Source organism: Empidonax traillii, unplaced genomic scaffold (assembly GCF_003031625.1).
Source record: "Empidonax traillii isolate 1590-97213 ecotype Southwest subspecies unplaced genomic scaffold, ASM303162v1 scaffold161:size1573837, whole genome shotgun sequence".
Classification (NCBI taxonomy): domain Eukaryota; kingdom Metazoa; phylum Chordata; class Aves; order Passeriformes; family Tyrannidae; genus Empidonax; species Empidonax traillii.
Window position 1 is genome coordinate 314,656 of NW_020955354.1, and position 25,686 is coordinate 340,341.

Sequence of the window (25,686 nt, forward strand, 5' to 3'; positions counted from 1 at the left end):
TATCAAATATTTTTAGGTACATGTATTTTTCTGCAGTGCTGAACTAATGCTGTGTTGAACCTGAGAGTTTCATATCCTGGTTGGTACCATAATGCTTGCTGCACTGCTTCCCTGCTCCCTACATTTTCACCCATTTAACTCTCTTGTTAGTAAGCTCTTCAGAGTAGAGACCTTTATTTTATTTGTTTGAAGCACTTTGTACTTTTTTGGTGTGATATAACCCTGGATCATGCAGGGTGAGAATCCAAGAGAGAATTAAGTCTTGTGATGAGGAAAAGCATGTAACACCTCCTTGTCCCATCCAGGAGAGGTTAACTCAGATTCCCAGCCCTTCTGAGATGTAGCAGAATCTACCAGGAGCACAGGATCTACGTGCATCTCCTAACTGGCATCAAGATTCGAAACTCTGGAAGAAGGTAAGACCTAATGTAACTGCAGGAGTAAATTTTTTCTACTAGGAGGACAATTGTGGCTGTCCTCTTCTCTCCAAACCACAGACACATGGAAGGTTTACTGAGGAAAGTGACACCAAAATTGGCTAATGCCTTCAGCGGGGAGATCCCATGAAGAATCTCTCCTCTGCATCTGTGGAAACGAGTTCCTGCCAAACAATAATAGCACAAGTTATGCAGAAAAAAAGAAAATCTACCACTTATAAATTATATGCTTTCTGAAATTTTAGGGTTGTGGGCATTTTCCCCTAATATTGTATAAACCTATGAGAGAACTGTCATGTGCAAACCTTGAGATTTTCAGTGAGCTGTTAACTGGCATTACACACTTCTGCACCATTGCAAACCAACTTCCACCTCAAATCTCTTAACAGTCTTTCTATACCAATTGTTGCCTAATGACCTATTTCAATCATGAAATCTGCACGCACGAGGAACTGAAGCTGCACCCCTCAGGTTCCAGAGTGGAAATGGCTGTAATATATGCTTTTGAAGTTAATTTTAGATGAAATCAGGAGGCCTTCACATGTCTTCTGTTTCTTCCAAACAACAACAAAGAAACACAATTATGGAAATGAAATAGACTATAAAAACCTATACAACAATCTCTATCACAGTTCAGAATTGGAGGTGATTGGTGTCTTATCTCATGGGAATATTTACTAACAGGATTCCCTATAGCTTTATCTAATTGATTGTAAACAGCTTGATATTCTGTAGCAAATTGAAAAAAAAAAAGGTTTATGAAAAAGCTGATGTGACATTTTCCTGTTATATTTATCAGGCTTTCCTTTGCATTTCAGACCAACAAGTACCAAAACGTCAGGATCCATTTCCATCTCTCATCCAGGTAGGAGATCTCAGCTGAGATTCCACAGTGTCTCCAAGTTAACACACATGAAACCATCTTTGTACTGGAAATGCACTATCCAAACATAACTCTTTCAGCAAACTGCTTCCTAAGAGATTTCCCTGAAGTTGAAACTAACATTATTTTGTCCATAGTCATTGTGCAAGAGAAGCAATTCAACAACTGTTCTCTTCAAACCTTTTGAACCCAGAGTAGGAGTTGCACTGACTCTCAGCATCAGGGAGCATTGGCTGCATGCAGTGTGTGCTTGGCCTCAACTGATACACGAAAAATAGCATTGCATTTCTCAGTACAAGCCAACCAAAGGACCCTAATTCTGGTTTGAAAGTATTTGTCATTTTTTTCCTAACTAAAAAAAAAATAATTAAATGAGAAAATACTGGATAAGGCAGCAGTTAATTATTGGACCGATACAGGGTTTAAGCAGAAGAACACAGTTATTTTGCCTTTATTATTTATGATATGTATGTCTAATATCTTAGTCACTTAGAAACAAATCAGAATGGAATGCAATAGTTCAGCTGGAAGGGACCTGCAATGATCATCTGGTCCAGCTGTCTGACTCCTTCAGGGCTGACCAAGATTTAAAGCCTGTTGTTAAGGGCTTCGTCCAAGTGCCTTCTAAACACTGACAGGCTCAGGGCATTGACCAACTGTCTAGGAAGTCTTTTGCAGGGTTTGACCACCCTCTCACTAGAGAAATGTTTCCTAACATCCAGTATGAACTTCCCCTGGCACAGCCTCAAACCATTCCCATGTGTGCTACCACTGGATTCCTGCCAGAAGGGATCAGCAACTCCCTCTCCACTTCCCCCCTGCAGGAAGCTCCAGAAAGCAAAGAGGTCACTGCTCAGCCTCCTTTTCTCCAGACTAGACAACCCTGAGTCCTCAGCTTCTCCACACAAGACATTCCTTACAGCCCTATCACCAGCCTTGTTGCCCTCCTATGGACCCCTTCAAGTGCCTTAACAACCTTTTCAAATTAAAAAAAAAAGGAAAGTACCAATCATATATATATGTATATATACTTGTGTTTTCACTGACCCTTCTGCACATTTTTAAAGGCAACAATCAACTTAGTGCAGCATTTCAGTTTTGACCTGACTGCTTTTACAAAAAATTATTCCACGTAGTTTTTATATACTCCTAGGAACTACACTTGTAACTAGTTTATTTCTGTGTGTTTCTAGGCTGATTACAATGAAAATAGCTTTGTCAAATGCTAGCCCAGGGCAGAGTTCATGCCCTTAATCTGAGCAATTTTTTTCCAGAACAATCTCCCCTTGCACACCATTTTACAGCTGTTTATTACATTTGAGAGGTTTTCATAGTAACTGTCTCCAAGTTCTCCAATGTGTTGTGAACCATGGTCTCATCAGCCAGAGAAAAATGTTAGTTGCAAACATCAGGAGAAACATGAGGTAGGGGACCAAGGCAGGTGATCAGATACATCATCACACTGAATACAAACTACGTATCCCAGACTTCACTTCCCAAGCAGATGTTGGGATATGCAGAAGGTGAATGAGGCAGCACTACTCTGCCTTATTCAGTCTTGATCAGGTTCTGAGGCTGTGAACGGCAGTTCCAGGCAAAGGTTCCTGGTATTGATTCAGAGGGCTCTGTCACCTGCGTTTTACCATGTAAAAGGCACGGAAGAAATGGCATCTCTAGAGACCACTAAGCACCAATAGAGAGAGAAAGATGACTAGCTTAGATCTGATCTTTCTGACTAAAGACTAGTGATGTGAATCCCATATTATGCCTGCAGGCTGAAGCTTAGGGGACTTATTAGGCTTTCTCTGATGTGATATTCTTTATGTTCTTTAGAGTCGTGACTCGACTCTTCAACACCAAAAATGAAATCTCTGTATTAGACTCCTGCTGGGAAGATGGGATGTCGAGACAAAGTTCAAAGCCTGATCCATCTCTTGCTGAAAACAGTAAAAAGGATCTTACTGACTTCAGGGGGAACTGGGTCAGCCTTCTAGACATCTACGCAAGATTGCAGGAGGAGACAAAAAATGGCAAAGGGCTAAAAATAGAACTCTGGTGGCTTTGTACCCCTGTTCTGTGCACAGGCAGAGAGCAGCACTCCTCCCCAGAGAAACTACAGCATGACTCACACTGGCAAAATTATAATTATGGAGCTGATTCTGCATTTCTTCTCAAGCCTTATAAACTATTGTTATCCTTAATTATGAAGCTCACTTACTGCTATCAGATTCTTTGCTCAAGCTATTTTTTTTAAATTAAGACCAGCTTTTTGTTGAGGTTAAGTGATCTCACAGTCAGGCTTTTGTGGAGAATTATATGTTTAGTAACTTGATATTCTAAAGCTAAAATAAGTGACCACAATGAAATATTTCTTTGATAAATAAATCCTGGATATAAGGAAGCATCCATCTTTGTCAAAACTCCTCCTCCCTTATGAAGGGCAAAGGCTAAGTGCATATGATAATCTAATATAAGATGTGATTTTATTCTGTTTGAATTTTGTATAATCAAATCAAGACCTATGGTCTTACTTGTGCTCTATTGCTCTAATTCAAAACAGACTTACCAGGAATTATAGGTACAGAAGTTAAAGGAAGAACATCTCTCAGAGGTCATGCAGCCACTTGCTGTATCAGTACAGGACTGTTCCCTACTATATTCTAGAAAGGAAACTTCTTCAAACCTTTTAAAAAAATATTCAGGCTAATGAGATTTCCATCACCTCCTTTTTCTTCAGACTGTTTTTTCCTTAAATATGGAAATTCATCTTAAGTTTTTCCGAGTCATAATTTCAGCCCAGTTCTCCTTGCACTGTCCTTCCTGAAGTTTGAGCTCTTCGAATACTACGGTTTGAAGCTTAGCTCTATTCAGAAATATCCACAGATTTGCGGAATGTGAATTTGTGTCTCACTTCAGGTGGATCAGAGGTCGTATATAAAATCATGCTGATACTAATGACTGCTTCACACCTCCAGTAATACCACTGTTTCAGTGAATTATATAATATATATAATATATTTATACATATATATTATATATATAAAAGCATAAGTGATTTTTCAGTATGAATTAGATATAAAATATTCCCAGGAATGATAAGGTGGACACAACAGAGAATCCTCACTGATATTTTTATATGTATTGTTACTTTCACTTATGATTTTCCCTCAGGGTTCACATACAACCCAAGATGAATTTATTATTTGAATTTAAAAGAGTGACAGTTACACATTACATCAAATGCTGAAACCCCGGATACATTGACTCAAAGCTGCCTTAGACCTTCAAACTAATAAATAAGCAAGATTAGAATTAGTAGCTGGAAATACATTAGCTAAAAGAATTCCTCTTTGTGCTATTTCATATTGATTGCTTACTTTAGATTAAAAAAAATGTTGGCTATGGTATATTTTATCCTCTCAGCTGTTCATCTCAATCAGGAGTGCAGTCATACATCAAGTAGGGAATACTCCCATTACCACAATCTCGCAAATTAACTCCAATGTGATCACAACCATTATTCAATAAAATGACAATGAAATGTATAGTGAAATAATGTTTTAAATTACAATTAAAATTGCACATAACATCCAATATCAATAAGTATGGCAAGACACACAGATGCATGTCTGTCTACATGCTACATATACACAGAGAACAAGCTACCTTTTCAGCTTGGTGGGGTAAACTTAACCATCGCTCCTAATATCATCAACGCAAGGACTTCACTTTGAATGCCACTAGAGCTATTGTATTCTTCTAAATAATAATGTTCAAAGGCATGTTTTGCAAAGACCAAACAGTTTTCAAAGCTCTGCTTTGCTTTTCTTTTTTTTTTTCTTTTTTTTCTTTTTTTTTTCTTTTTTCTTTTTTTATGTTGTAAGATTAATTTGTTTTTATTGCAAGGGGAAAGACAAGGCATATTATTCTTTTTGTAGGCAAAAAGACTAGACACCCACCAAAGGTTGCACCTGCAGTCTGGCAAGCTTTCCCTTTCCTCTCCAGTTTATTTTAATCAGTATATATCTGCAATCTCCTCTACTGAATAAACTACTAAGCACTTGCTTAACATGAGATGAGTAAATACTTCTCCCTTTCCAGGGAAGCATCTGATCCTTGGTAATACACATGAAAAGAATTTGGCCCCTTCACTTCGAGAACATCCTTGTACAGTGAAAGTGAACAACAGTAAACAGAGCAGGACAAAGAAGAAAACATAACAATAGTTCTGGTATCAAATGTGAAACCAAACTGGTCAGTGTTATCCAGCACAGTGAGTGTACCAGTAAAACAGTATTATCACTGCCCAATGATTTGATAATTGATTGAGACCTTCTCAAGTGGCTGTCTAGGAACTGAACCTTTGACGCAGCATAAATTGGGAAAGCATTTTCTTTTGTGGAAATGACAAGGGAGCACAAGCAGGCAAACTGTCAGCAGTGAAATGCACCTGCTTCTGAAAGCTTCTTAAATGATTAATATTACCAAAAAGACAGATAGTTCACAGCAAAGCTTCACAGGCTCTTTTTGATAAGGGGAAAAGGGAATGCAAGTGGAGAAACAAACATGTAGCAGCTCCAAGGTGAGCAGCAACCTAGAAGGGTATGATATTGTTTTCTGTCCCAAAGGCTCAGTTCACATCTTTTCTGAGCCCTACAGACAAAAGTGCAATCATGACAGCTTTATCAAGTCCTGCTGGTCTCCTGAATTAAAATAACTTCAGGCATTCTGGGTTTAATATCATGCTCACAGTTTGGAGATTTCGAAGACACAGCAACAACACTATTAGAAGGCTTTGGACTGTCAGCAGCACTGGGAAAAACCAGTACCAAGTACAACTGGCAGCACTGTTGCCTTGAAAACAGAAGCAGAAATAAACCTATGAGAATGTGAATTCTGTAAACTGCCTGGCTGTGTTTCTATTGTCTAGTTTTTTTATTAAACCTACTTTAAATAAGACACCAAAGCATTTCCTCCCCCTGTTTTCCCCACAGCTACAACCCCCAACACAGCCATGCTTTTTTTTACTTCCATTAATGTGGAGACAGCCATAACATCTTTCCTGAAGCACAGTTTAAGTGACATGGGACTGTTTATAGAATGATACAATGTTTAATGGAAGAAAATTCAGCAAAACTTTGACCCAAGTTCTCCAGAACTTTCAGCTTAAGAATTGCTGTACAGCTGAACACAGAGAAAGGCAGTTTGGAGCATAACGCGGTGCTGTGGATACATCACATAACAATCATTCTTTCTGTCTGGTAATATATGACAAAGATGCAACACAGGCTGCTCCAGAAAGGTAAGTGTAACACTAATGCACTACAGAACCTCAAGCTCTGCAGTAAACTCTATTTTGCCGTAAGCGAAAAGCCACCTCTGACAAGCAAACTGACTGTTGACAGAAAAAATACAGAGGAAGACACGCCACAGCCCTTTAACAGGGTCAGTGCACTGCTGCTACCTGAGGAAGGATGGAGAGATTTAATTAAATTTTTGCTGCTGCTCCTTTGAAATACAGATAACCCCCTGACATGCTGCATTGCATCTGCTCCCATGCACCAAGCCAGGTGGGAGTGGTACAGGAGATGCTCTCAGTGAGGGCACCACATCTTGTGGTGCAGCTGAGCTGGTGCCACGTGCTAGCACTGTCTGTATTCCCTCTAGACTCAGAGGCAAGCATGGAGCCCCTCGGTGTTCTCCTGGACCCCTTCTATTTGTTCAGGTAAGTTTAACTCATAGTACAGAATCACTTATAAATTGATCACTTAAAAATTAAGTTACTTTCCATCCACAGTAAATCTCACACTCCAGTACACTGCCTGCTGGAGACAGAAACACAATCAGAAAAGAACACCAATGCTTTGGTTTCATTCACAATTTGGATGTTTCCATTTGGCATAAGGAGGTTTCCCAACATACCCTATGAACAGCACTGGTAACACATCACCTGCCCACCACTCAGGTAACCTCTACCTCCATTCCCCTACTCTCTGGACCTCAGATAATCTGACGGAGAATGCCCCTCTGCTATCGACAAGAATAAAAGGTCTCCCCAGCTTCAATTAAAGTTGAAGTAACTTTTTACTTCATCTTCTTATTCCAGCTTAGCATCGTTAGAAGCAGGTCAGCAAGACACTCCCTTTGGATTCAGAATCTCTTCACTGTCAACATTAATTCATCTCTCCACTGTGGTTTACACATTGGAATTTGTTTCAAATGAGTAGAAACCATTCTCTGAATCTTATTACATTTATAAACCAATTTTGCACTGCTGTTATTTCCCTGACATGTGAACTGTCTGTACGACTTACCTGTCAAATTAGTCCTTCAGAGGTGTCACCAAAGCAAAATGGACTAAGAGCTTTGTCTTCCCTAAAACTTAAAAGGATTAAAATCTGTAACAGCTAGGGAGATGTATTGCATACTTACAATGAGGAAAAATAGAAGGATGTTTCACTACCCTGGAAGTAATAGATCATTTTAATCATTTTACACCAGACTTATACTTCAGAAAAGTTCCAGACAGGAACTAACATTTTTCATCTTGGCCAAAAAACATTCATATAGGGTGCATTTTAAAATTGTGTGACTGAAATTCAATTCAGCTTATCCATAAGCACAACAAAGATTTAGAAAGATATTGTGTTTTTATTCCTGGCTCTTATTAGGGGGCCACACATGATCTGAGATAAATATATCTTAATAATGGCTTACAGTGAGAGATCTGGTACAGAGGCGTTCCCACCAGAAATCTTCATGGTATAAAATGTATTGATTTTTGGCAAGCAGTATATCCTCAAGAATATTGCAGGCATATGAGATACTGCCTCTATAGTCAACATCTGCCAAATTTTTTACTATAAAAAAACAAATCCTGACAGCTTTCTAGTGTATTCTTTACTTAGTGTTGCTGAATCCTTCCTTCTCCTTATCCAGCCCCCCTTCCCTCAGAAATCCCAAACCAGCCCCCAAAGGATAAGACTGGCCATGATATGAGACAAAAGCAAAGATCAGAGAAATTCTATTTGACTTGTCTTTTGATCTCTCTCTGCCTGCTGTCCCAGAGTCACAGCTTTGTGCCAAGCCCCAAACAGTAGGATCTGGACACCTGCCCCAATCCTGGAGGCATATCCGGCAGGTCCAAGCAGCAAGTCACACTCTCAGCATTCCCATCCCAAAATAATCTCCTTTTTTCATGTCCCTGTGTTAACACACAAATCGGATTGTGCTCTGAAATATCCTGGTTTTTTTTTCCCCCTGTCCCACATTTACATGTGACTATAAAAAACCTGAATTTACAACGGTTAAATGACCCAGTGACCCAATTCCCCATCTCACTGGGGTGAGACGGCTGGTATTTCAGCGTGGCTGCACAGCCCTGGCCGTGCTGGGAGGCTGCTTCCCTCTCATTTGGTTTTCAGTGCACGACAGAGGAGGGAAGCCGGAACAGCGCCCATCACTCAGTGTGCACTGAGGAACTGCACTTTGGCACAGATAAAACTATGAATCCCTTGGGAAAGGGCCTGGAACTGGGAGGAGAGAAAGGGCCTGGAACTGGGAGGAGCAGCTTTCTACCCCAAGTCAGAAATGTTTACTTTTTTTTTCAAAGAAGGAATGGTGAGAATGCATTCCTGGCTGGGCAGTATTTGTTTGAACCACTTTAGTGGGGGGAACAAACATGTACCTCTGCTTTTTGAAAGATTTCAACTAGATCCATTTTGAGCCTAAAACAACCCCCAGAAAAGAACAGAAAGTAAGACTGAAATTGCACCAAACCTCTCTCCCCCACCGCTGCAGGTTTCCAGTCCTTCTTGCACTCAACTTTGACATTTGGGCATTGACAAATACAAGTTCTGGTTGTCAATATAAATCCTGGCCACAGGCAAAACAACCGGGAGCCAGTTGCCAAAACCCAGCGCTTTCAGCCATCTCTCCCCTCAGAAACACCCTTCATGCCACCAAACTCTCAGTGCACTCGCTTCAGCTCTTGGGTTGACACATTTAATGCAAATGCTGCGCTTTCCATTGCTGACAATAATGAGTCACTAACACCCTTTCACGTTGCGCACTTCTGAACTGAGCCTTTACATTACTCCAGGGAGGTAAAAGCAGGCTTGGCTTTGCATTTGCTGCATAACTGTGGATCTCACCAATGTCATGAGGAGTCACCTACACTGTGCAGAAAAAAACAGCATTGAGAAGACCTTATGCATTGGACAGAACACTCTAATAAAAATGAGGGTTGCATGTTGATAGGAGACAGCGTCGTTGTTTTGCAGCACTTGGTGGTTTCTATTGTATCAGCTGCATACTAATACATGCAATCATACTAGAGCAACACGTGTGCACACGCTCACTGACAGCTCAGAAACACCTCCTGTCTCAGCTCCTGACTTCTCGCAAATTCTGCAATTTATCTCTCCCAGAAGTAGCTCCATTTTAAATGTAATGACATGAGAAGGCTGATTTTGCCTGCTTTTTGCATGTCAGTCTTTTAATTTCTCTCCCTAGCTCAGCAAAGGGGGAGAGGCACCCGTGCTTCTGCATGTGATGGTGCTCTGAAACAGACCCTAAACAAAGGTGCCTAAATGCCTCAAACCAGATCCCATTTCCATAGTGACACAAAGCAGTGCTTCCTTGGGGCTTGGTTATGCAAAACCAGACCTCACAGACCAGAGTTATGGAGGGCAATGTTAATGGCTGGATTACAAGCACGGAATCAACAAGTGAATTATTTATATAGACTTTAGGATTTTTGTCCCTATTCACATACACGTAATTCCAAAAGACCTCTACTAATCTGCTGATGTTACCATATTTTTTTATGGGGGAAACTGAGATCAGAACTCTATCCCAGGGAAATAAATTTTAAGAATAGGTTTATACACAATAAAATACTGGTTGAATACTTTCTATTTATATATTATTAGTATAAAAACTTTGCAATAGTCTCCTAACACAAGTGTAGTCTTTAGACAATTCAAACACCTGCCTGCGGGACTAAGGACATCCTTCTGGACACTTAGGGATCCGTGATAAGAAAAGAAAAGAGGAACAATCACACAGCCAAGCAGCTTCTCTGCAGTGCACAGCCATGGAACTGGATTCTCTACTCTTTAGAACAAGTTAATTATAAGCAATTTATCTGAAATTGGAAGTGTGATTTTGTTCTAAGTCTTGTGCTGCAGAGTGATCAATCGGACCCAGTTAGTCTATTTTCAGAAAATTTGCTCAGTGTTAATGAATACTTAAAACCTGACCTTGAAAATTATTTTGCTCCATTACTGAATATAAATCTCTGATATTTGCTTAATCTACATGAAGTTTCCTTTACCAGTGTCTGTAAAGCAGCATATTTTTTATTTTCAGCAATGTTCCAATCTGGCTGGCCCAGAGCAGCAGCACAGCCATGGCCAGCTCCTTCTACTGCCCTGGAACAGAATCAGAAAGCCAAAATGCTGCTGTGTTTCATACTGTCACTTTTCTCCCCTTGAGCCCCCTCACTATCAATAGTTACAAGAAATTGAAGAGTACCAGTCCACCTTCATTACAAATGAGATTTGGACATTGCTGCAATTAATCTTCCAGAATCAATAGGTACAGTTTGATAACCCACTGACCTGTCAATAAGAAGAGCACAAAGAAAAATGACCAGAGAGGTTCAAAAGCCTTTAGATGACGATGGTTTTCATCAGCATAGACAGGACAGCCAGAACAGAAGGGCTCATGTAAGCAGGTATATTGCTGATTTTAAATACCTTTCATTTCAGCTGTAGGTTTATTCAGTTGAAGCATTAGTACCACATTGAAGGTATTTTTAGTACATGGTCTATATAACACACAGTGTCATAGTTTTCCAATGTTCTCTTTAAGAAGTTTGGGGCCTTGAAGAAGCAAATTCCAGGATTTTTCTTCTTTAGGAAACATTGCCTGTCTTTTCTGATTCAAAAAGAAATTAATTCAGAAGTCTCAGAATTCCCCACACAATAGAAATTCTATTTTCCAGAACCTCTAGAAATAAAAATACATATTTCTTAAATAGGTTCATTGTCTCCCTGCCTACCATGGGAACAGAATTATGCATTTATAGGCAAATTAAAGGAACATATTTTAAAGACACAAAAATAAACCTACCCAAATAAACCAGTGATAAGAAGCTAGCTCCTGGCAATTGTAAAAAATGCACAGTGTTGCCAAGCCTTGAGATTTTATATGGAGCATTTAGATAGTGAATCATGCTGAAGGAGGTTTAATGAAAAGATCCAGCTGTCAAATGAGTTTGGAAGAGAAGAAATAGAAGAGAAAATCACTTTGAGCTGGAGGAGAAATACATCGACATTTAGAGACATGGTATAATAGGCACAGCTCTTCACATGGTGGCCAGGAAGATTTCTATACTATTATAGAGCCTGTCTAAAAACAGGTCCCCCACTACCACTAGAACATGGAGTACCAATGGCTCCCAATTCAATTCCATTGCTTCCAGCAAATCAGTCAGGATGCTGTTTCAGCAGCCCAGTCTCCATGGGTACGTCTCAATTATGCCATGGAGCATGGTCCTGATATCCATAGCGTCTGAAGAGTATCACACTCCCTCAGGGAAAAAACATGACCTGCTTCTGACTTGGGTCTGGCAGTCAATTCTCCCTCAGCACCACATCCAAACAGGCACTCTACTCATCCCTTCCCAGCTTTCCTGGTTCCTGGTTCAGGTTGTGCAGGACCAATTCAGTACCTCTTTCCTTGCAATGCAGGTATGTCCTGAGTCACCCACAGGCTTTGAGACTTCCTGCACAAAGTTACACTTCTGCTTCCGTGACAAACCATCTGGCTCTTCAGCACACTGTTAGAAGGTTTTGGGTCCAGAAGTCCCAAGATTACCTCCACAGACAGCCTGTATGTTGGCAGGTTCACTGATCTCTGCTGCCTGTGACTGCCAGATGCATCCTGCTGCCAGCCAGGAGACAAAACCAGGAATTCTGGAGCTCCTGTACCGTGGTACAAAGGACTGTGTAATCTGCCACCAGTGTAGAAGTGAATACATTTACATAAATGAACAGGAAAAATGCAGATTATAGCTTCGGAACTTTCTAATGGCCATGCAAAGGATGACAAAAATAAGAGTAGGCCTGATAATTTGGTTGCCTGCCTCGGGCTTTTGTTCTTTTAAAAAAGATTTGGCATTACTGAAAGCACAGTTATTATTGCCAACTTTGAGCATATTTCTTACCAGGTTTAATTGTCTGCTTTTGCCCTGTTTTGGCCTAATATTTCATCCTACACAGGACTTCAATCACCCAGCCCAAAGGTAAAAATCCAGTATGCCCAGCAAGCCATTCCTTTCAGCAACCAGGTAGGTCACAAAATTTTAAAAAGTGAAACAAAATAACACAAGAGTAATTAAAACAACCACCCAGGGACAATGCTTCCTAAGTGCTTACTGGGCTCCTAATTTATTCCTAGATGTTTTACATCAGTACTGAATTTCATGCCAAACTTCAGAACAATGACATCCAACAGAGCTGGAATTTGTAGGGAAAGCACTAGGTTTTTATTCTGAAGGCCAAACAAGTAGCTGTTTGCAATTCCGCTTTGGCCTGACTATTGCATTTCCACACTTAGTTTTAAAGCAGTTCAAGTAAAACTATGTGGAACTAAGAGATCACAGAACACCACTTTTACCTGCAGGATTTCTTACTGAATCCACTCAATATTTCACATGGCAAAAAATATAATCCTATTTTTTCAACATACAGTTGAAAGTTCTTTTTTATCTGCAAGAGCTTTTTGAAAACTCCAAACTGACAGTATTTTAGAACAGCACAATGGAGGAAGGGAACACTCCAGACAGGAGCGCTGGGGAACAAATTACTTCTCAGATGAAGAAAATCACCTGATCTTTGATTTCTTGTACCTGATACAGGCCCTTGGCTTTCAGGTCTCTGTTGAAAGCCTTCCCTTGCAGGAAATACATTTGCCTCCACAAGACAAATAAAAGGATGAGTTGAATCTTAAACGAACAATGTATATACACATAAGGTTAACTGTGACAGTATGAAGCCAATGTTCAGGTGTTTAATCATCATCTTCCAAAAGCTGTCTCAGAGGAAGGCAAGCATGGATAGCCAAGAACAGGAAAACTGAATGGCTTCCCAAATGTCACACTGCAAAGTCCAGCATTTTTGATCACGTTTTTTCTGGCTCTCCTTCTTCGTAGCAGCTAAGGAACAGTCCACTGCACTGCATGTATACCTGGCAAAATGGATCCTGCCAAACTTTCAGAGTCAGGAATAGAGGATCCAAACATCCTAAATCAAAATTCTTTTAGTTACGAGGCCTGAATCAAGAGCTGGCACGCTGGACACAGCCCATGGACTTTGATGGCCACACACAGCCTCCAGTCAGCCTTCCTATGCATTTGCTAACAAGGGACAACTGCACACATTTTGAGCCAAGGCTGTTCAGAACACATGCTTTGCTGTGTGCTGGAGTTGTGATATTTTACCTTGTAAACATCAGTGGTTTTGGAAAACACACGCACTGTTGCATGCAAACATACACACAGATACAAAACCAGTTGTAGCTGTGAGCTTAATGTGGCCCAAGAGCAGCTCTACAGATCCAAGAGCAGTTTATCCCATAAACACAGATGATAACCACCACCTTTCATTAAACCAGGGATTGCCCAGAAATTAATTTAAAAAAAAAAAAAAATATTAAGAGGGTTGTTTTTCTGAGTGACCTTGAACAATGTGGGTTTTGGCAGGGGTGGGAGAACACCATGGGACAGCGAGCGAGCCAGCTCCCACTTCTGCTTCATTTCACTCCAAGACAGTGTTTGGTTAGTTTGGACGAGGAACATCGGCTCTGTTTACCATTAGAGCTAAAGGCTTTACAGCGCACTGCGAGTGCCATCTGCAGGTTGAAATCCGCACTGGTGGGCGTTCGCCTGCCAAAATGTGGATAAACCTTCCCGATAAGAAATCTTAACAGCACATCTGATGGAAAAGCTCATACAGGCAGAAAGACTAAAGAAATGCTTGTTTCAGATCATTCAAAACATGAAACCACTCAGTCCTGCGCCAGCAGAATGTGAGGGATTAACAGAGAAGTTTCCCAGTATTTTTCCTAATTCTGCATCAGCACAAAGGCAGCTCTTTGTGAGCAGGGGAGGATGCTGAGAAGGCCACCTTAACCCTCTGATTGCTGGGAATGCCAGAAAGAGGAAAATGATCTGTGGCTGCTCTCTTCATCTACAAAGAAGGGCTTCCAAGACGTGCAGCTCAGCTTGATAGTGTTGAAATGTTGGGAGACTGGAAGGCATGATGTTTTCAGGACAAGAGCCCTGAATAAGGAAAGTTAAAGAGTCTAAAATGAAATTATCTTTGGATTTACAACCATGACTGGCTGGACTGTGGTTATATGATTTGCACAAAATAATTTCAGCCAAGCAAAGAGCCCATCATTGGAACACTGTAGCTACATTCAGAGTGATGGTCCTTTAGTCGTTATCTCGACTACTAAATTTCACTGCATGGTAGGCAATGTGCTGTGCTGAGCTTGGCATTTTCAGGGTGGCAGCCTGTGAACAGTATCAGCACTGCCTGAGAAACAGTTGTAGGTATATAGAAGATAACAACCTCCCTCCCAGGAGCTCAGGCTTTTTAATCCAAATTCAAACATTTGCCATCTGTGCGTTCCATGTAGTATAAATGTGGTCAGAAAAATTGCCAGGGCTTTGTCTAAACAGCAGTTATGAGAGAAGGAGCCCCCAGATTATATTTCCTACTGCCCACAATACAGTGCTGTAAAATCACTGACATTTTCCGAGCACAGCTGTATACAGGAATGTGATCTATCTGGGCCATACCTGACTGAATCATTACATCCAGATTTATCAATCTGTGGAGTTTCTAATCAGACATAGAGGGAGCACATTCCACCTCTCAATCTAGTGCCTTGGCAGGTCAGTCAATCAGAACAGTTCTCAGCACAGCAATCCTGGATACACAATTCTGCTTTACATGCAGACAGGTAAAACCAGGCATGTTTTGCCCTTTTTTGAAAATATCAAGAAAACTTATGAAAATTGCTTCTAGTCTGACCTTTGTAAATGCCTTCCTGAAACAGCAGGAGATAAGGCTAAATATATCAGAGCCAAAGGAAAGTATATTTTGGAGGTATGTATGGCAGGCTAAGTGTTTTTATCAGAGAATTGCCAATGGGAAATACTATTGCTTATACTGTTAATCTCACCAGGTCTGTCAGGATGACACTTTTTATTATTTACTTTACTTAAGGAAAAAACTTTTTATTGCCATTAATGTTATCAATTAACATCCTGATGAGAGGAATGGGCAAATTCGATGGTTTGGTTGAGCATGTTAGCACACGTGCTTTATTATATGGCTATACTGGGAATATGTCCTGCCAGTCATACACCCTACCCATGGCAAAGATGTCTGACAGCTTGAGAAAAATGGCAAATATTTAAACTTAGAATTAATTACCAACCAGCTCCAAGGAGTTAAGCATCAAGAAGGGAGTTAAAAAGAATAAAAACTGGTCATAATCAGAGAAGGGAGGAGATTTATTCCCCCAAATCGACCCCACTAGAAGCTTCTGTAAGAGAACTCCAGGTGTGACAAATTTATGGCCTCCCCTCTTACCCTCACTATTACTCTTTCCAAACCAAAGAGTATTATATTCTCAAGTCCTTGACCTCAGATAAAGCCTGAGATTCCTTTCACTTCCCCTCACTGCATGTCCCCGTGTCCATTTGCCAGCACCACATTCCAGTGTCACACTGCAGACAGGCCTCATAAATTAGCAGTGATATTCTTGTGAATCCACCAGAGGAAACTATTCCTGTCAGAGCTGCTGGGATGTAACCAGGTTCAACTTGTGTCAATTATTTCTAATTAGGAGGCACCATAAACTTCATTCTCAGAGTGCAGGGCTGATCATGACTGTTCTCAGCTGTCCAGGCACAGCAATGAGATGCTCATTGATGCTACCACATAGGATGTAAAGGAATCAGATTCAGAGGAGCCCAAGAGGTTTTATAACCATGCAAACTATGTTCTTCTCTTTCCTCTCCATCCCCCTCCTTTGAACACATGCGGTGAGCCGGGGAACAAGATTCATTTGCTCTGAATTTGGCCTCATGAAGTGAAAAGAAATGTGTCCAAAGTTATTCACAGACAGACATGCTGAAATAATATAAAAGGAGGACTAACAGATGGGTTAGAAAAGTCTTTAGTGAAATAATTATATTCTGCCTTAGTACCTACACATGCAAGCTGCACATCTGTAAGGTTCCTCAATCCTGATGAGGGGATGTATCTCCTAATTACATCAGCCAGTGAGCAAGCCTTAAATGAGCTGTTGTTTCCACGTGCAGACAGTTACATGGCTTGCTCTCATCTCTATTGTCAAGACCATGTTACTTTTCTGTCTTTTCTCCCCTGTTCTTAACTTTTTTTTCTGCATCTGCAGTGAAATACTCTTAGACAGGAGGTAAAAAAAATGCTAATCTAATCCAGAAAGAAGAGATGTAACTGAAGTTATGAAGCTAATGTATCAGAGAAGGGAGATTAAGAAAATATTAATGCCACAAAGGACATGAAATCACCTAGTTTCAGCTCCTTTATATTCCACGATCTTCATTTTCATTTGCTAGCCCAGGATGGTATCCAGTAACAGCTGACTCAATCACATATTCTGAAAAGGCAACTTATGTTGATATCAGGATGAAACCTCACACTAGGAAACCTCACACTGGATTAGGCCTTGTAGAGCCATAGTTTACAACCTCCAGTCTCAGGTCCATTTTAATAAATTTGCAGATTTAAATTTTCAGAATTTCAAGCCTATTACCAGAAGGCTTAAATCCACAGGTGGTCCCAGGAAATTTTAGAAACCCACCAATCTAGAACTGCTGCTCTCAGGCTGTGTGATTTGTCAATGGTATGTAAAGATTTCCCATCACAGCTGAAAGGTAACACCAAAGTTCATTAGCAAGCCATGCAATTGGATACTCCATCAAGAGCTGAACATTTAATTTGAAGAAGAATGTTGGCAATCTGAATTTCCAGCAACACAGATAAGAAAAGACATTTAAGGGATTGGTCAATGAGAACACGCTAGCAGAATTAAATATGTTTAATATGGTAGAGAGGCACATAAGAGAAGACATGCCAACATTCTAGAGATATTTCAGGGTTATTAATTCATCCCTTTTCCTGGCATTTATCTCCTTAAGAGGGATAAATAAGACCAAAGGGATATAAACAGGAGAATAATAAAAAACAAAAGAGTGAGAAAAATATAAATTGAATACGAGGGAGAGGAGAAAAAATAAAGATCTAGTCAGTAGCTGCCATCAGACAGTGAAATATTTTCCCTGATGAAACAGTGAAAGAGGCATGTCCCTATTACTGGAAATATCTTAAACTAAACTAGGCCATCACATGGGAATGGTTCGACAGAAAAACAAAATGAAAGTCTAGTAAATTTTTGTCTTAAGACACAGTGAAACATTTGAGCAACAACCTGCCTCGTGCATCAGCAAGATAAATCATTTGATACGTTCTGCTTTACACAGATCAATCAGGATTTTAATGGAAATCCCTAAAGCAGAAGTAACTTTACAGATTATCAATTACAGATAGAGGATGATTCAAATCTAAGTCAAAATGTTGTAACATGATCTGACAGCCAGGGCTGAGACTGGATAATTTCTAGCCATGGATACTTAGAGAAAAATAGGAGGGACAGACAGAAGGAAGAAAGGAAGGAAGGAAGGGAGGCAGGAAGGAAGGAAGGTCTACCTGTACCAATTGACTCTCATTCCAAAAGAAGTAAAAATTCCTTTCCACATAATACACTGTACTCTCAGAAGGAGTGGAAGGGTAGTTGCTCTCACTGCAAACACACTCTAGTGTTTCCCTTGCTTCTTGGCTAAACTGCTGCTTCCCACCCTATGCTCAAGGCCCTCAGCCTCCACTGCAGTTAAAATTGCAACGCAGGAGTTACAACTGATTCTTTTATCACTCCCTCCCATAAACCATTCTCCTTCAAGTCCCAGCAGTCTGTGTTGCTTTCCTGTAAACTGCTTGCAATTTCTCATGGGCTTTGAGACCTTCCAACGACCCAACGTGGTGATTTTCTGATGGTAATTCCTGCCGCTGCCACGCTCTGCAGTGTGCATGCTGACTTCCAAACCTCGGAGGCAGGATCCTGCTCAGCTCCAAACGTTTTAAGTGAGCAGAGTGACCCAACACAGCAATAGCTTTTTCTCAGTGTACAGAAGGAGTAACAAAAATCACTCCAGACAGCAGAAGTCTCCAATTTAGACTCTTACCTGGGCTACCTCCTCAAAATCATCGTGTCTTTTCTGCAGCGCACGCGCTCTGTGTAGGGACTTGCCCACGCCTGTGTGTTTGCTCAGAAAGGCTTCCCCGTGATTTTCAATCCAGTCCAGTACCTGCCAAAAAAGAAGAACATCCAGTTACCTCTCCTGTCTCAGCAGCACAGAGAAATCCTGTGAGGGTGAGGATAGAACAGCCGCAGAGGAATGCTCTCTGCTTGCTACGGCTGAGCACGTGCAGATCCGTCAAAGTCCGTTCCACTACACAGAAGATAAATGTTTATAGATGCTACTGTAAATTAGGTTTATTGAATTTTTGCTATTCAATTTATTTTGAAGTGTAGCTTAGTTATTTGAGCCTGGCAGATATTAAATATTTACTTTCACATAAATGGATTTTGGGGAATGGGAATCAGAAATCTGGAATCTTTTACGGGAAGTACTCTCCTCTGAAGAGCTCCTTGAGTAAACTGAAAACCAGCAATAACTGATTTCACATGTCAATATGAGAGTGAGTACAAAAGCATGGGAGAAGGATTAATTAAAATCTATTTTTATGTGAGGAGAAAGCATTATCAGAGAAAATGGAATGAAAAGGTTAAGAAACCTTCACTGCAGGCCATAAGATATTGACAGTGTGCACCTTCCAAGGTTTTTGGGTTTTGAGTTCCAAATGTTACTGATCCTTATGGAAAAGTAGGGTGACAAATCTGATATCCTAAGAGTTAAAGAGGATCTTTTAAAAATAGATAATTTCTATGTGCACTGCTCATGTGGAGTTTCTTCTCACAATAACACTGGCACTAAAACTTAGATCAAACCTGTTGGGCGTCTACTGCAAGCTGGAAAAAAACCAATTTGACCACATATGCTTGGGAAATTTCAGGAGGTGATGGCCACATTTTCTACATCCCTTTCCCAATACACAGAAGCTAAGGGAATAAATAGTACTAGATCAGCACTGGTATTTCTGTAACAGCAGCTAGGACTTCATCCAACAAAGGAGCTCTGCACTCGCAGTGAGTTGTCGATCCTCACTGCTACTGATGCTGATGGACTAGGAGACAACAGCTGGGATTTCTGTCACACAAGGGATAAGACACTGCAAGCACCCCCAGGATAGTGATACTACCACAGATATTACTGATTAAGCCCAGAAACCTAAGACTAGAAAAATGGCAGATGCAATTATTTTCTAATTATTATTTCAGGCAAGTTTCATGGCTTGGTTGTACAGAATCTAAACCACCTGGGCTCTCAGTATTTTCTGTATGTAGATCCCAAGCATATTTTTATAGGAAGTTCTAAGTACAAACAAAGCTTTATACACATATACTTAAGTTTCAACCCTATTTTTTTTCTGGGAAAAGCATTTTTTAATTAATACCCTGTGCTTACAACATATTTTTCATCCACAGACTACAAATAATCACACAAAATGGGGTATCAAAGCACTTTATGTCCTGCAGGGACAACACATATTTGTCACAAGTCACACTGTGGGTATGAGGAAGCAGGACCAGATGTGTTGGCAGTTCAGTCATTGCCTCCTGCTTCCCTTTCTCTGACCACTTTGTCTCCCATTTGCTCTGGGTAGAGAATCCCAAGTACATTCCTTCAAACTGTTTGACAGCCACATGCCAACTGGTCTGCTAAGAGCTTTTCTGCAATATATTTTCGACCAGGAATCTCTGTATAACTTGTAATAACAATTATTGGAGGGTAGCCTTCTAGCAATTGTGTCATGAACACCCTGCAAACAATTCTATTACAACCTCTTTCCTCCTTTCAGTAGTTTTCAACTTATCCATTAAAAATGGAACAAGATCCAAATTCAAGTTTGGAAAAAATCTCATCTAATATTGTTTTTTAAATGGCAAATGGCTTTAATTTAAACAATGTTTCATATTAAATTAGTGTGCAGTATGTGCTTTCTATTTATTAATAATTGATAGCCACTCACTGTAACTACAGGAAACTATTCCAGGAATTTTTCCATGCTTGTAGCACTGAAGTAGTAATTACATAATGATAAAATTTTTTTATCTGAACCAATGTTATACCGGCCTGTTTTAGTCACTATTAGGTGACTGTTGACAGGGACTGACTCTTCCATTTCATAAACAGATGTTTTGTTACACGCCTCAATCCAGAGTAAGAAATAAATCACACGATACCCACTTTTAACAAAGATGAAAATGAATCTAGACCAGAGTATTGGCCAAAATATGGATACTTTACTCTCAACAACAACAAAAGCTAAAAAACAAAGTGATAAAACATTCATATATAGGTAATAAAGCTTTGTTCCAGGACTCATATAAGAGTTGGCAACTCCTGCAGCAATGTCTTACATTGCACTTGGAAAGCTATTCTGTACTGTTTGACATTCCTCTACCGTGAAAGTTTCCCTCCAAAGTTATCCATGCAGGTATTGATTAGGTTTCCAAATCTTTTGGCTTATAAATTTACATTTAAAATGCTCCTAGAGGTATCAAGATTGTATATCCACTTAATAAATCAAATACTCGTGAGCAGACAAGATAAAAAAAAAATAATCAAGAAATCATCAACTGAAGACACTTGCTGTGACACCCTATTTGATTACTTCTTTCCTATGTCATTTCTCTGCTCAGATTTCATACACCCTTCCTTCTCTTCAAAAAGTTGTGGCTTAAATCATTTTATCAAGTCCTTTTTTCTGCTGCAACTCCCTTGAGAAATAACTACAAATAATTGCCCTCAGAGAATAAATTCTTAACAGCATGTTCTGTGGCTCAGAAAACCATGCTAACATATCTGACCCCTCCAGTCTTCAATGAATTTGTTTTCACAACCATCTTGTGAAAAACATAAATGCTGTAATTTCATTTTACATAAAAGGAGAGGAAAATACATATATTACATATATATAATATACACACACACCTCCCCTATATATATAAAGACTAAGTGAATTGCTGAGGTGTCCCAGAAGGCTGGCAAAAGACAGGATATTAGGACGAGGTTCTGATAATCTGATAGCCCTAATTAACAAAACAATTCTCAGCATTTACTGATGTGCTAAAAAAAATATGTTTCTCCTTATATAAAGCACTTGCATCTAATAAGCTCACAATAATTTGCAAACATGGAGAAATATCACATCTTTGTTTCCATCGTACAAGGTGTGCGATGGAAAGTTTGCACTCAGTGAGGAGTTGAAGTATGGAATAACTGAGGTATGGAATAACAGTGAGGAAAGCAACAGCAAGAACATAAATCTGGATGGACACAAAGCACTTACTCTCCAGTGCAAACAATGAGAAATGTTAAGCAATTAGTCTGTGGCAAATACAGGAACAACCCTGAAAGGTCACAGTTAAACTTGAAATCACCAGCACTTGTAAACATCTACGTGTCAGCGAATTTGGAGAAATTCACCCTTACTCTGAAGAGAGGAAATGTCTTTAGAACAACATCACTGTGTAATAATTCAAGATAAGCATTTAACATCTTAACTGAGAGCAAAGACTGAGTAACTTACTCTACTGCTGAAAATTAACATCTTGAGATACAGTTAGCCACTGAAGTTACAGTAACTTAGTTCAAATAATTTAATTACTCCTTAAAAACTTAAGGAGCTTGAAGATGTCATTAAAATGCAGTTAAGAGTGTTTCCCAAATTGCATCTTCAAAGTTCCTAATTGTCCTTTATTGCTAAGGTTTGTTTTTGTTTTTGTTTTTGTTTTTTTTCTAGCTAGGAAAAGGTTGTAAGTCATGAGTTCTTTGGAATTAAAATATTGTGCTACAGATCCATCATCTTGAAACATAAAATTTATTTTTTAGCTCCAGTATATTCCAACTTTCTTTCTAGTGTGTATCTACTACTGTACTCACACTAGTTTGAAAGCTACTTGAGACAAGGGGCAGGATCTCCCTCCTGCTTGGCAGCTCCTAGCACAGGAAAGCCTGATCCTGCCTGACTGCAATTTGAATCCAGGCTAACCACTGCTCTGTGGACACATTCCCCATGTAGGCAGCATTTTCCAACCCAGGCTGCTGTCCATTAGATAATCTTGCATTAATAAAACCATAACTGACTTCAAACTTCAAGGCACATCTCCAAGCATGGTTGCAGTTACCCCTGGAATCACCTAGGATGCATCATAACTCACAGGCAGCTTCTGAAAGGATGGGAGAATAAGAGTCTTGGTATTTTACCCTCAGCTGTGGCAAATTCCCATCTCACCCCATACTGACTCCACCAACACAGGTGATTTCGCTGGGGTAGCTGTTTCTGCTGTTCCTCTGCCCAGTCCCACAGGATGTCCATGGGAGGAAACAAACGAGATGCTCCATTTACTCTGATAGTACCTTGCTTGGGACTGCAGAAAGGGTGCATATGAGGCAAGGAGGTGAGAAGGTGGCTCCCTTTCTTTCCCAGATGGAGATTCCTTACACTGTGTTTAATTTCCAGTTAGCAAAAAGTTATGCTGCATCAGGCTCAAAAGCATGACTGTTTGCTGGGAGCTTATAACAGAAGCAGAACACAAACCAAATATTCAAGAAGCCCAGCTGATGTCAGCAATGTATATTGGTGGGAGCGTTGCAGGACACAAACACGTGCTAAAAAGATGTTAGTCTCTCTCTTTTTTTTTTTTTTTTTCTTTTCTTCAGCTTGTTTAAGATCAAAAGTGATAGAGGTAGTCTTTTCTTTCTATGATGATGTGCACGTCCTGTCTCCTTATCTCCTTAGGGGCACGATTACACACCCAACAAAATAAACAGCAAACCCAGGTCACCAAGAAAATTTAATAAAACTCAGTACAGTTACAGCAAGCTGAGTGTGCTGGCTATTACAGTCATTATATGGCTGAATAACCACGAGATTCAAAATGCTACCTGGAGGAAGAATAGCCATAACTGTCCCTTTGGAATGATCTGTGTAACTGCAACGATAATAATAGTGGCAATTCAGACAGGCTTCATCTGAGCACAGCACTGGGAGGGAGGTGCTTTGAACAGAAATGCTTCCAGAGCCCTCTCCACACTCCTTTTTGCTGACAATCGAAATTCTGCTTATGGGAAGTCTGAGATCCATGGCAAAACTAAGCAGGCAAAATAAATACGGCCCAGGTGAGGTCAGGGAAAAACCTTCTTGTCAGTCCATTTGCAAGGAATGGTGACTGTATGGGATAACATAGGAGAACATGGGAAGAAAGAAATGGAAGACTGGTTTTAAAGGGAAAAGGTTGAAGAAGCAATCAGGCAATAATTAAGGAAAGTTCTGGGATGATAATTGCTCTTCCTCTAGGCTAATTTGTATGATGGGAATCTGGTAAGATGATTGCATTAGTGCAGTTGAGGTCAAGTCTTTTAATAACTTAAAAAAAGTTAATTTGATTTTTAAATAATTTAAAAAAAGCAATGGGGCACTATTTTTAAAGGGTAGACTTTTCAACATAGCTCTGTGAAAATTAAGTCTTTCTGTAAGTATCTTTCCTAATCAGTAAATGTGAATAATAAGAAACATCTCATATGTTTATCTGATTTAAATTAAAACCTCCTTGTGAAACAATTCTTTTCAAGCAAGTTCTCATGATCTGCACCCATTTTACATGAATGCAAAATTTGAAAGAAGTAGTAAATCCATTACTCTAAGGAACTATATCTGTTGTTGAAGTTAGTTAAAAAATTTCTGCATTTTCACCTTTTAAACATTATATCTTTTAGAATAAATGAATGAAGATGAAATGAGAATAACTTGGATATGAATCACAGGATCATTAAGGTTGGAAGGGAACTTGAAAATCATTGACTCCAACCACTAACCCAGCACTAAACTACGTTCCTAAGACATCTACATATTTTTTAAATATCTCCAGGGATGGTGACTCCACCACTTCCCTGGGCAGCCTGAACACTGAGGCTTGCTCAAATGTACCAGTCCTGACCCCTGCCCTCGTCCTGCAGGAGGAGATGAGAAGTGTAAGCTGGTGATTAAGGTGCAGTTTGTTGTTTTAACAGTGACAGAGCTCCCCAACGTCTGCAGTTGACCCAGGCCTGTGTTGAACAGTTCCATTTCCTGAGCCAGATGACCCATTGAAGAGCCTCAGCCGTGGGAATCATTAATCTTTGTAACTCTAAAACCCACTGTTTTGCCATAGTGACTCTTACAGCGAGGCTACTCTGAAAACTGAAAATAAGTTATAACATTTTATACTGTAAGCAGTAAAGAGTCAGATCTTGATCTCAAAACAGCACAAACCTGGCATAGCTCAAAGGGGTTAGTTTAACTCTTTGGTAACAGAATAGTAATAAATTCCAGAGCAACTCCACCCAATTTTTTCAGCTTTAAATGAGGCGTCATTTTGAATAGGTGCATAAGCACTGCCTAACTTCAAACACATGAATAGAGCCTCTAAAATCTGCAAGGCTTATGCCAATGAAAGGAAGCCAAGCAGTATCAAGCTGCCACCATGAGCACTTTATTGCTTGCTCTTGAGATACTATGGGCTAACTAAATTCTGGTGTGATACCAGGAATTGATATGGCACTTCAAAACTTGTGGTTTTATAGACTCATCACTATTTCAGTTCATAAGAATCAAACCTTATCTTTACCTTCTCTGTAGCTACTATTATGAAAGCTCAGTAACTCCAAGGCCTTGCATGTCTGAAACCTCCCATTCCAGAAGCTCTCCGTTTTGCCAAGCCTGCTTTTTGTAACCAGGAAGTGTAGTTAAAAGGTTCGTGTTTCAGATCATGCTTTACATCCAGAGCTTATTGTAAATGTTTTGTTATACTGCACAGCAGCAAAATCCAATCTTTTCTGTCAAAGCCCTTCAAGATTGTACAAGCCTACTAAGTAACACTTCCTGACTGTGCTAGATTCTGCAAATACAAGACAGAGAATCTCTTGGCTGAAGATATTTCATTTTCTTCCAGTAGAAGAACTAGAAGCTACACATCATACATGCATTTATAAGCAACACAGTTCAAGGCAGATGT

The 25,686-nt window shown here is 39.9% G+C and overlaps 1 protein-coding gene across 2 annotated transcripts in view; it reads right to left on the reverse strand.

The window, feature by feature from the left end:
- KALRN (kalirin RhoGEF kinase) overlaps positions 1-25,686 on the reverse strand; it is a 498,966-nt gene that overhangs the window by 209,734 nt on the left and 263,546 nt on the right. For both annotated transcript variants that reach the window (XM_027885121.1, XM_027885122.1), the window contains exon 11: positions 18,689-18,811. In XM_027885121.1, coding sequence (XP_027740922.1) covers positions 18,689-18,811 — 123 coding nt within the window. The remainder of the gene's footprint in view (positions 1-18,688; positions 18,812-25,686) is intronic.